The sequence below is a fragment of the Ptychodera flava genome, chromosome 21, assembly GCF_041260155.1.
Source record: "Ptychodera flava strain L36383 chromosome 21, AS_Pfla_20210202, whole genome shotgun sequence".
NCBI lineage: Eukaryota > Metazoa > Hemichordata > Enteropneusta > Ptychoderidae > Ptychodera > Ptychodera flava.
In genome coordinates, this window is record NC_091948.1 from 8,121,506 (window position 1) to 8,134,594 (window position 13,089).

Genomic DNA, 13,089 nt, shown 5'->3' on the forward strand with positions numbered 1-13,089 from the left:
CGATAATCCAGAAAAAAAGAGAATAACAAAAATTGAAAATGTCTCTGGCATTAAAAATATCGGACATAATTCAATTCGTCGGATTTTATTTTATAATTAGAAAGAGGAATATGTATGGCATAGTGTTTTATTTTCCTATCATGTAATATTACGTGCAAAATCAGGTCTGAAATTTTCTCTCAACAATTTTAAACTTATGATGAACCTCCTGAGCATTACGTGGTCTGACCTTGACCCCTCAAGCTATGAACAGATGCTTTGAAACCGCAATTTATTTTGTGTGGCCCTTCATGGAAAATGAATAGAAAAGAATGTTTCATTCAGTTTGTACGCAGTCGAGTTGCGAAGGCTTCTGTTTCTTTTTCTTTTTCTTCCCATGATGCTCTGTCAACTCAGTCCACATTTTTTTCTTATTGAGTTCACTCTCCATTCCCTTCAAAATAGCCCATCCTTGTAGACTTGTGTAACCACAATCTTCCTGGCTGTTTGATCCGACCAGTGAGATCTTCGCCCATTCTTTGTAAACGTCATCAGGACACTTTTGCCGTTCACATGCCAAATTTCCCTCACTGAAGAACATTTCCATGGTCTCGTTTACATCTGCCTCTGCTAACTCCTTTACAAGGAAACAAACAATTGACATGATTTCGACCCTTATGTAAATTCACTAAGAAAAGCGAAAGTCACGGACAGTAGAATTTTCGCCATTTTGAAAAATTTACCACAGTCGGTTGATATCTTCATTCCATCATCCATGTAAATTTACAAATTAAAATCGCTCATACTTTTCTATATGCTCAAACGTTCCTCAAGGAATATTCTCTTTCAAAACCAAAAGTAAAAATCTGGGTCACCATGCAATATTAAATCCCAGAGAAAGAAACTACCCAAGATTTATCGATATTTGAAAGTCAAAATGGCCACCACCCCTGTGTTAACTCTATGCAGAAAAATAAAATGTTCGATTTTCGAAAAAAGACGAGGTTGAAAAATTTACTTAGACAAAGAGCTTTAAAATAAACCCCCAAAAGTGGTAGGTCAGAAAAAAATTGTAAAAGGTTTAACCTGTTCACCCCCAGTTACCTGTAAACAGGTCCAAGATCACCATTGATAACAATGGGTTTGGGTAAAACCATGGTGGTGAAAGGGTTAAAAGTCAGAAAATATCTATTCCCGAGATGCATTGTACCTTTAAGTAATGAAATTGATCTGCTATCGTCTGTTATGTATGTAATTTGTCAGTATATCGTACGTAACTACGCTGACACAACAACGCAGCGCAAACAGAAAGGTAACCATTTTATAACATTTCAATAACATAATTTAAATAACTAAAAAATAAATAAATGAGCTCAAACTTCTGGCGTATTTCCTACTATTCATTTACCATAGCAGTCTATCTGAGCGCGAGATTCGGAGAGCAAAGTTGAGACTGCGGATGAGTGCAAAAATATGTCAAATCTTCTCAATACCCACTATTAGTTTAGAAATGCAATACGAATTGCTCTAGACAACTACATAAAAATTGACACAACAACATCTATAAGACATGATCTTATGCTGGCCAAATAGAGTCTTGATATGCACGGTAACAATACCGATCAGAATTTTAAATAATCAAACCGTTTAAATAAACATATTAAACGTCCATAATAAAAGAAATAGATTCAAATTAAAGCATCATCACAAAATTCATCAAATGTAAAAGCTATAGTGAACTTACTTAACAGTATTGCAATAATAAAATTTCTAGGCACACCAAAGTCTTTATAAACTAGTATCGTAGTAAAATGCCAAGAAGTGTTGTTCAAGCAGTTATTTGATGGGGTAAATCAGTCATACTTGTGGTCGGTGAACAAATCTATACAGAGTGTCTGATGGCCATATGAAAACATAAATACCAGACCATCCCCAGAGATGAGATTAGTAAAATTGCGAGCAATTGAACTGATGACGTATCGAGAAAGAATATAAAAACATTCTGAACAATTTTCCCTTACATATTGAAAGCTTTGTGTGACGTGTGGTAACACTAATGTGGTATATTGGATACTAATATCTTTTTTGGCTCACCTGGTATTTTTCATCAAGTTTTTTCCTAGCATATCGCTGGTGCTCATAGGTGTAATTACCACACATTCGGCACAAACACAATACCACTAGAATTAATAAGCTGGATCCAGCCAACAAACTCCATCCGATACTCTGAGACAACGCTTTGTCATCCTCATCTAGTTCTGGTTCATCTTCCGAAGTAGTGTTGTTACCACACACAACAGTACTGACTCCACACTCGTAATACCTGAATTTACCAAAGCATCCGTTAAGGTAGTATGCGCATCGATTGTAAAAGACTTAAACTTTTACTCAAACTTCTTCAAGGAATATTTCAACCATTCTCTTTCATAATCAAGAATACAGGGAAAAGAAGTTCAAAGGGTTAAGGAAAAGCGATAAGGGTGTGAAGGTTGTCAAGTATTGTAATTGTTTGAAAGCCTTGTACCTAACTTGTCAGTGCTGATGATGGTACAGCATAATGGTTGGAAGTAAACTATAAGTCACCCCAGGCAGCTCTATTCCAGATCCAGAGCTAAGTGCCAGATGAGAGCCTATATTACAGAGTAGACGCTTTCCCAAATAACTCTGTTGTATCTATTGTCAGAATGATGCCATTCTCCCTTCATGGCCTGTTTAATTATTCCGGAAGGCTATAATGTTCTCAGGGTCATGTTCAATACAGGTTAAGACATTTTAAAAACAGTATATCAATGGAAAGTCTATAATTTTCTTGTGTTCTGTGGATATCGTCGTTTCAGTATAAATACGGGACGGCACAGATTTTCACCAGACTATTTTGGATTCTAACTTCAGTATTGACTTCAAGACTTTCACACTGGATTTGCTCTATGAACTCTGCATGGTTCAGACCATAATCAAGAAGAACTCAAGAAGGACTCACTTCATCACTTATCAGTGTGTCTTTGGACTCAACTCCCTGGAGACTATAATTTAGGAGTTTTATACGGTCTCAGCTAAGATAAGTAATCTTGACACAGTTTTGTAACACTCCAAGACTTAGTTATTAGCTTTAATAAATTTTATTTTTAGGAAAGTCGCTAACTTCACCGCCTTTTTCTATCGCAACGCAGTGCAAAAGATTTGTTTCCAGTGTGCAAGTGTCTTCAGGCGCCTCAGGTGATGTAGTCTAAGCGGTAAACATATAAAATACTCACACTGAAGAGACCTCACCAGACAAGGTGTCTGTACAAGGAAGAACTTGACCTATATTCCCCATCTCAACAAAAGATCGTTTACTGGCCGAGTTGTCTTTATTTTTAGGAAGACGGCTTCGTATATCTCTGAACTAGGTAATGGCGCAACCGTATCCAAGGGCATCCAAGGTGCTAGGGTCAAAATGAACATCCCGTTATTTTGCCGCAGAGATTACAAATTCTTGTATTCTTATCAGTTCAGAGTTCAGTTACCCTACGTATATAGGGATAGCAAGCAATATTCCTCTGGAAGATATGATCAGTGAACGTCATGTATTAAACTTTTTTATTATACAAGCCTTACCTGTGTCTAGTATGTGCCTATTACTGTACCCTAGCTATCTCTATATAGTATTTCAATGAAAACAGTCCCTATCTGTTAATTGCCCTCCCTAATCCCCTTCATTAATGTGTTCTGCCGATCACCAACGTAGGGGCTTGCGGAATATCATTCGTAGACGGCTATTGCAGACAAATTATTTTGAGGCTTAAAGGGACAAAGTCGGACATTTTTTATGAATTTTGTTTGATACGAAATACTACTTATATTGTTTGACATGTTGAAAGATAATGAATGGCTGACCACGCATATATTTGACCCCGGTTTTAGACAAATTAACTGAAACCATGGTGAAAATGAATTAATGGTCATTACCATTAATTCATTTTCGCGATGTTTTCATGTATCGTGTCTAAAACTGACACGGACAATAAGGCAAATTAGAGTCCCTCGGTGTTCAAGCGGCAAACGCAAACTGTGCCGGAAGTACTCATATAAAATATTTTAGCTGCTGTTCACGATATGGTAAGTGCAACACAGACTAACTTAGCATTGACAGTCATTTAAATATTAGCAGTGATAACAAATATTTTCGACTTTGAAATGAAAACTGATCCCTTGTACTTGTTATCTTCTAAGTATACGGTGTCACAGAGATAATGGATTATGGTTTGGGTTTATACTTGAAGCCTTATAAAAACAGTGTCCTTATACTCTAATCCCATGCAGGAATTGGAACTCGTTGGAAACAAGAAACAACAAATGTGTCGACAAATGCGTAGTTAACTTTGCATTGTATGTTTTCTACTAAGTATGAGCTTACTTTTGCCTTGATACAAGTAATGCTGAAATAGCAAAGAGCAGTAGTCTACGAATGTTTATTTTTACTTTTTCATTTTACACTGTTTTCCATTATTTTTTCCGTGAACATTGAAACATGAAATTAGTTTACCTACCGATGACAAACAGTGTAACACAAGGTCCTACAAACAACATCCACGAGTAAAACTTACGACGACTGCGGTCGCACGGACACTTGAAGACGAACTTCTCGAAATATGTTTCGGCGACGAAGACAAACAGGGTAATTATTATTTTTGTGATGGTTGTCTTGTTTTCTTTGAATGTTGTAGAAAGTGCCTTGAAGAGACCCATTTCTGCCGATTTATGTAGTGTGCCTAGAGCTTTGCTAAAGAACGTACGCAAGGTTTGCACTCAGTGAAATGATCATTGTTTGTAAAATGTTACCCAAAATAGTCATGGCTATTGTACGTCATGTCAGCAGTTTGTTTGTTTGTTTGTTTGTTTGTTTGTTTAGGAATGAGACGAGCGCCGCCCGGTGGCGGTTCTCAAAGTTGTGTTTCATGAAAGGACAATAGCTTTAAGTTGTTAATAAAACTTTCACTTCTTTTGTTCCTGAAAAGTAGTAAGCTTTCTTCTCCTCCTAAAGGTATGTTGAGTTCGGCCTTGCAGACACCAAGCAATTTATTAGATAAGCGGTTTTTATGTTGAAAAATAAAACCTAGTCAAGACTAGAACTCAGTCGTCAACAACATAAATTAGCGGCGATTTTCGATTTAACGGTGACATCTTTAAGCCTTCCGAACATTTTTTCCTCAACTTCTCAGAATCGAAAGAATACGGTATGTAGGTATTAGGCCTTATGCTAATTAATGCAATGTTAATGAAATGTTTATGCAAAAGATGAAGGTGATGCTATTCTGAGCAAAAGTAAACAATAACCCAAATGTTTCATCGAATTGTCAAAAATGAGGTGAAATTCAAACAATTACACAGAATATTGCGAAAGGATATGTAAATGTATAAACTAAACATGATGTAATGGTCGTATTGAGTATCGGTTACTCAGCAGCCGTGCAATATTTGGAGAAGATTGTGATGGCGCCGACAACGACGTAATTTCAAGATATTAGCACGACGACAGAGCCAATATGCCATTAACTATTGCATTTCTCAACATTTATCTTGAGAGAAGAGATACGTCAACATGGGTATTCTAAAATCATCACAAAAGAGCCTGAGGGCGCTTGCCAGTCGAGTCGCGGGAACATGGGTATTCTAAAATCATCACAAAAGAGCCTGAGGGCGCTTGCCAGTCGAGTCGCGGGAAGTAGTGTAATTACTGTAAATTTTTATTACTAAAATATCGAAATATTGTCTTATCACCAATGATGGTGTTCACAACATTAAATGCCTTCTACAAACTCAATGACGTCATTCGCTCTTACTTGCCATCGAAGCTTTAAAGTCGGGCTATAGCCGTTGTATTCTTTGTGGACGGAGAAGTGTAAGGCTGGACGGCAGTTTGACTGCAGAGATGAAATGTAATACCAGAGTATGCCAAAGGTGGGAACCACGAGACCAAATCGTTATTGCACCTTAATATGACTTTATTTATAATACTTGCAAGCAATGACACTAATAAATTGCACATACTTTGTTTACAGAAATATTAATCTTTGCAGTGTATGAATGATTACAGTAAATTGCATATTATACAATCTTTGACAATTCCTAAACATATATGACACTCTATGAAGTGAAGCAAATTGCAGCCAGAATCTAGTAGATGTTGCGGAGGATGCGGTCGTGTGACTTGTATACGTAGAAATATATTGTCAACGATATACAAATTGCTCCACGTTGCGTCTTTTCTAAAATCCATATGGAAAGTACAGCCGTAGAAGAGATTTGTGGAACAGGCGAGCCTTAGTGACAAAAACTAATCTAACTGCACTTTGATTTTTTCCGCTGAAGATTTGCTAAAGGCAGTGTTCTTATACAGTACCTGCAACGAATGATTCTTGATGTCCCATGCATACACCGTTTTATTACAAGTCTTCCAAACTGTATATCCCATTTGGAATGGCAAGTTCCACAGTAGTAAACACAATCTTGTTCCAAATCAAGAAATACTAAAGCAAAACTAACAGTCTCTCGTATGTAAATTGAGACACACTCCTACGTTGATAATGTTATTTACTCCAATCTGTTGCAAATATTAAATATGATAAAACATGAAAAATCTTTAAGCTTCTTCTGTTACCGATAAGTATATAATTTTATCGTTTCCTTCGAACTAATCCTAATCTACAGTGACCCTCGGGACGGAGAAAAAAGTATAACAAGAATACATGGCTTTTATCGATATCTTATAATAATGCATGACAAGTCGTGCTGAGAAGTTCATGTGTTCTGTACTTTAAATTACTGTAAGTTTTGTAAACACAGGTGTACGAATTAGGCGATCATAGTGGAGATGATTTTTACACCCCATTTTTTTTCGAGAAGTTTGAATAGTTTATCCACTCCGATCAACGCTTGCAAGAAGAAAATAAATGATTTATATTTATTGTGATCACTTCACTGTTCCCAAACTCCGATGAAAAATAACCTGACTACAAAGAAAATGTCTGTAATTGACTAACTTTAAGAAAGGCAAGTGACGCAATATTATTTTCTTGAATATTGAAGAAACGCTAAAATGGCGTCTGTTTGCTTTTCAAAGTTTCCTTTCAAAGTTTATGTATTCCTCGAAGATTAATATGAAATATTTTACCAAGATTTGTTGGAATGTAAGACCAGGCTGTCACTCAGTGTCGGCACATTAAAGAACATTGATCTGCAGAAAGAAATTCAAATTACCATCACCATTTCACATAAACTCAGACGGCTACAAAACATTTACAGGGATTAATTATTACTGTTGTTCAGCGATTTCAGTGTGAACGAGTAAGATATGATCACCAAAAGCCATTCATATTTAACGGTCACACTTTAAATAGTGACTACATTGAACAAGCTGGCGGCAGCTGATTTTGAGATAATTGTACGCAAGCGTTTTTACGTGGAAAATATCCATCACGCAAACTTAAAATTTGAAGGTAAACTTCACCTGTTATGATTTTAAACAAATTCCTCCCCCTCGCCCATTTTCCTCCGTACCTTATCGTGAAATCCTCTGGCCCTTTCCCATAAAACAACCTCCGCACTGCTTTCTTCAACCACTGTAACAATGCACTCCCCTGCCTAACGACAACGCTTTGCCTATCCCCATTTTTCTGGATCCTAGACATTCAAATCCCCATCGGGCCAACCCAAAGAAAGACTCGATTCTTATTCCTTGCCTTTGGATTTTTGAGCAATCGCTGTGCAAAAAATCAAATTATTCCGCCAACTGATGATAAAAACATTGTCCACCCGAGATATCTCACGTCCTACTCGCTTTCCAATACGAGATAAGAATGTTTCCGCGAGCTGAGTAATTGCTTATGAACACCTTTTAGCGCGAACAGCTTCCCGCTTCTGAGTATATTTGAATTCTCTTCACAATCGGCACTAGATGACAATAATTATGACATCAGGTGAAATTCCCAAAGACGCTAAAACTTCCCTTTGAAAAATGTCAAGTTTTGAGTCAGTTTATATTAAACAAAGTCTTAATTTCAGTGAGTATATTTATTTCTAAAGTTAATGAACCAGCTAAATTTTGTTTAAGAGAAGATTGTTTTCGGAATTTCACTTTTTGATCATTTTCATAGTGCAAACATTATTTGCGTAAGAGAGTCTGCAACTCTCTCCATAATGCTCAACATTGGAAATTGTTGTTCCATTTCGGCACACATATTTTCGGAGCCAAAAACAGTTTCGTCCTGCATACGTATACCATTATCATTTCTGAACATGACCTACGTTTCATTGATTTTCTACAACTCCAGGCAGTGTTGGTTTCATTTCTATCATATCATTTCTGTTCCCGTCTCGTCCCTCCATCTTATTCTGATCCGGTTCATCATCGTCGTCCGGCCACATTCCCTGCTTGATGGCCCACTCGTGTAGAGTCGTGTACCCGTAATCGGCCATGTAGTTTGATCCGACCAGGGAGATCTTCGACCATGCTTTGTACACGTCCTCCCAGGACTTCGCATCTTTGCATTTCAAGTCTTCCTGATTGAAGAACATTTCCAGGGTCTTTTTGACACGCTTCTCCGCATCTTCCTGTACCGGGAAACAAAAAACCCTCATGTTTTCAGTAAAGTGTTAAAGCTGTGTGATACGTCACATGTTGGCATAATAATAGGAAAGAAGAGGTACAAAGGGCTGTCGACAGCCTAAGATAGGGTGACTGTCCCAGCACTGCTAGCTGTCCGGGAATGCGATCACCCAACTCAGATCCCTCACACGGTATCTGAACAGTTACTCCGGATATTTTCTAGATGAACATTTAGTATTTTCATAATTATATATTTAACGTTTAATCATGTTAATTGTATCATAATACACAGTTTACTTATTATTTTACCACTCCTGTTGGTTTACTACATACCTTAGATTTATCAATGAAAGCTTGTCTCTCAATGTCCGCATATATGTCGGCGTAGCGTCCGTGTTCGTAGGTGTAAGAGCTACACATTCGCCACATAAACATTAAAAGGAAAAGCAGAAGGCTTGATCCCGCCAATATACACCATCCGATACTTTGTGACAAGGCTTTGTCAGACTCGTTCAATTCCGGTGTGTCTTCCTCTTCTTTGCAAGGTAACGTGCTCACTGCGCATGCGTAATATCTATGAAATAAATAAGAACAATATGCCATTGTTGTGGTAGCAAAACACCATTGCTATCAACGGACTTTCTTTTATTTTTTTTCATTCCACGCATAAATATAGTTTTCCCTTCATTTAAATTTACATGCATCATACGTTTGTGAAACCCGTTCATACAAATAGAAGATTAACTACCAGAGAATCAACTTTCACTTTTCTGTAGAGAGTTCCCCATTTTGGCAAAATTTATAATGTTAAAATTTGTGTTGCTCAAGGAGTTTTAACATGAGCCCTCACAAATAGCAGATCAGAAAAGAATTGTAAAAATTTGAGACTCTTAATATCTGTCTTCGAGACGCATCTGACCTTAACAATATAATTATGTTAATTTATAACAACGCACTTTCGAAAAGGTAGGCCTAAGCGGAGAAATTTACACTCTGAAATTGTCTGCTTCCATTGCAATTCCAGTATTACTCGATATGCATACAATTAAGGAATTGACCAATAATCATTCGTTACACACAAAAACCATAATTCCTTAAAACCCATAAATCCAACAGCGACGATTTCAGACTCCAGGCGTACTTGGGGCTTGAGAAAACTGCTTTAATATATGCTAATTATCGCGGCATCCGGTTATTGGTATCTGTGAAGGGGGAGGGGGGACGTTACCACTTAGACCCTAGAACATTTACAGGGGGAAAGCACAACTTACACGGCACTCATGAATGCGATGAAGATCCAAGAGATAGCCCCAACTAGTGCCTGAAAGGAGACTTCAAACAGACCAAAGCAGCCGCCAAAACACGCTTTTCTTGGTCTGCAGAATTCTATGCAGCCGTTCGGAGCTGGGCAACATCCTGTGACTATTCTCCAAGTTTTGTTGTTCACCACAACACCTATAACAAATAACAGTTTTAAGCTTGAAATGGATTTGAGTTTAGTCATAAAACACACTCATACTTGAATACATTAAGGTTGTGTTAGTTTTGTGGACATATGTTCACCGCATCGCTGAAAGAACAAAGTGTCTTGGCCCTCCGGTCTCCACTGATCTTGCAGTGTGGATTCGAACGAATGTATAGACTAGATATAATTCGAAATGTTGAGAAGGACAAAGTCAACATTTGCGCACATTACATTTGTCATTCGTGTGGTTATGACCTTGGCGCAGTAAACAGTCAGGAAAGTGACATTTGTCATAACACAAGTCGATATCATTTGTTCAACCAGGTAATTTAATAGTTGTTGATGACGTAACAATACTGGTATCAAATACCATTTCTACAACATTTAGATCGTCGTAGAAATTCTGTCAGACTTACGCATTGAATACGGTCAAACTACACATTTTGGTTCGAAAATTGCGGGCTCCACCTTCTCAAAGATTTTGCATGTAAAACAAAGATGCCCAAAAACATATCGTTCACATGCATTCCTGTTCACCATTGGCATTGCAGACGGAGACTCATAAGTAATTCCTATCCACTGTTCAACTTTGCTGATGGCATGAGCTGAATTGACTCTACATCCGGGAACTATGATACACGTAAAAGGGTCTTAATTAGTCAATTTATGGAATGGTCTGATCACAAGGAGATGACTCATGATTTTATCAGTAAGTCCGATTTGGCACAATCTGTACATGTGGAAAAGTTGCAAGTATTTATATCCAATATTAGATTATAATATAATTTTAAAGAAAAATACTGGTTTATATTGTTTAGAAAGGTGAGCCCCACTTTCAGTGATTATGTAAGCTACGGTATTTAGACATAAAGCTCCATATTTTACTTGCATTCTATCCATCTACTGGTTAAAGTATTTTAGCTTTTGGGGCTATGTATTTGCGTTGGAACATCTACGCTCCGTGCAAGACCAGCCTTGAAAAGACGATTAAAAATTTTGTAAGATGTTGGAAGGAAATTGTGTCCTGTTTAATCAATTTAATTTGACTGGTTTACTGACGTCGAATTACAAAAGGAACGTCATTGTTAAAGATATCACACGCCAATTGTACAGAGATTTGACGAGTGCCGTATCGACTGAAGATTGCAGTAATTTAGAAGAGAAGTTGTCGAGGACACGTCCGCTTCAAACAGTAAACCGAATCCACTATAGGCAAACGCGATAAGTTCATAAATAGAATGAAAACGCAGTGCAAAATTCATGCCTGTATATTAAAATCACTGCCCTGCTATGCATACAGGCAATAAGGGATATTTAGACTTTAGAGTCAGCAGAGCAAGCAAAACAATTATTTTTCTATATATAATGATTAGTGCGTCGTGATTTTATGTATTCTTGGCTGTCTTGAGGTTGTCTGTAGTATTCGGTTTATTGTTTAAAGAAGACATTAATTTCTCTCCGGAGATTAATAAAAAGGTGTATTGTATTGTATTGTATTGTATTGTATTGTATTGTAATGTATTGTATTGTATTGTATTGTATCGTATTGTATTGTATTGTATTGTATTGTATTGTATTCCAGCTGTTCGATTACGACCTAAAAACCGCAATAACAGTGAGTCTGTCCTTAAAAAGTAAATCAATTAGTAAAAATTAAAATTCATGGCACGCGGTAAACCCAGTGACACATAACCGACATTCGAGAATGGAGGTTGAAGCAATCCGCAATCATTATAAGGGAAATTCTGATAGCCTTGCTGTCGACAACAGTTGACATGAGCCAACCATTAATACGAGGATAGTTGAATATTGATAGCTAGCGATTAGTTTGCAGAAACTCGTTGCAAATTCCACGGTGAGAGAAAAAAAAACTGGTATCGCTCATGTTCACGATTAACTTGGCAAATACGATAGAAATTCATTCTTGCCGGAGTAAATTTTTGCAACTAACCATTTCCTTCATGACTTTATGAAAACCGTCCTGGGTCAGGCCCGATGCCAGACAATAAACTTTACAACAAAACAAGTTTGACCCTTTGTGGATTTTGCGACAATGTACAATCAATCATTTTTGTAAGACTGTGAAAGCAAATTATACTTTATAATTTTATTTGAATTTGGCAAAGTCAGCTTTTCGTTTGAACTCTAAACTTCTGAGTAACAAGAATGACGAATAACACCAACAATATACCTAGTGTACTAAAGCTTCTTTGCCCACCCGCGAAATTCGAGACAGAAAAATACTAATAATAACAACTTCCCTGGGAAGTTGGAAGGTTCGTACATATTACTCCAACGACAAGTAGAATAATGTAGCATTTTGTCGTATGATCTCACTCAGGTAAACCACCCGTCGTAAATTTTACGAGATAAGCTTGCGACGACCCGAGCGAGAAGCCTCCGTGATAGAGTGAGTAACTGGTCACTAAGGTATTTATTGGACTGAACCGAGGGCGATTGGGTCCAAAGTACCACTCCAACTGAGATGAAACAATAAATATATCAGACTGGTTCACAGCACCTTATGAAATAAAACGGTGGTAATCTTTTACTAGGTTAACTTCAAAATTATCTCGATGACGCACTAAACTTTAGTCTTAAAATGTTTGATCTTAATTCACTATACACTTATACACAGTGTTTTTCTTTCGATGCTGCGATAACAATGCGTACGTACAGTGTAACAAAACCAGAATGATTTCTCTGGACACAATTTAACATTTATTGTCATGATTTTATGAATCAATGTGTGTGGGGAGAGAGAGAGAGAGAGAGAGAGAGAGAGAGAGAGAGAGAGAGAGAGAGAGAGAGAGAGAGAGAGAGAGAGAGAGAGAGAGAACTACAATTACGTTTTGTCAGTACTTACCGATGACATACAGTGTGAAGGCTGGCCCTAAGATGAACATCCAGGCATAGAAGTGACGACGTACCGGGTCACACGGACATCTGAAGACCACTACTTCGAAAATTGCCTCCCCGCCGAAGACAAGCAGAATGACGATCAAATTCTGGATTGAATTCTTATTCTCCAAGATTATGTCACGAAGTCGCGTGAAGA

The 13,089-nt window shown here is 37.4% G+C and overlaps 1 protein-coding gene across 1 annotated transcript; it reads right to left on the reverse strand.

Annotated features, from left to right (window-relative positions):
• Positions 1-5,804: 5,804 nt before the first annotated feature.
• On the reverse strand, positions 5,805-13,089 carry LOC139121307 (calcium homeostasis modulator protein 5-like). Its single transcript, XM_070686082.1, has 4 exons — positions 12,898-13,089; positions 9,838-10,021; positions 8,900-9,140; positions 5,805-8,571 (listed from the first exon to the last, which is right to left on the reverse strand). The coding sequence occupies exons 1-4, from the start codon at positions 12,935-12,937 to the stop codon at positions 8,269-8,271; spliced, it is 768 nt and encodes a 255-aa protein (XP_070542183.1). The 5' UTR covers positions 12,938-13,089; the 3' UTR covers positions 5,805-8,268.

Coding starts and splice junctions, on each gene's coding strand:
- LOC139121307 (XM_070686082.1), bottom strand. CDS start 12,937: ATGTTCATCTTAGGGCCAGCCTTCACACTGTATGTCATCG. Junction 9,141..9,837: donor ATCGCATTCATGAGTGCCGT/GTAAGTTGTGCT, acceptor TTTATTTCATAG/ATATTACGCATGCGCAGTGA. Junction 8,572..8,899: donor CTTTCATTGATAAATCTAAG/GTATGTAGTAAA, acceptor TTCCCGGTACAG/GAAGATGCGGAGAAGCGTGT.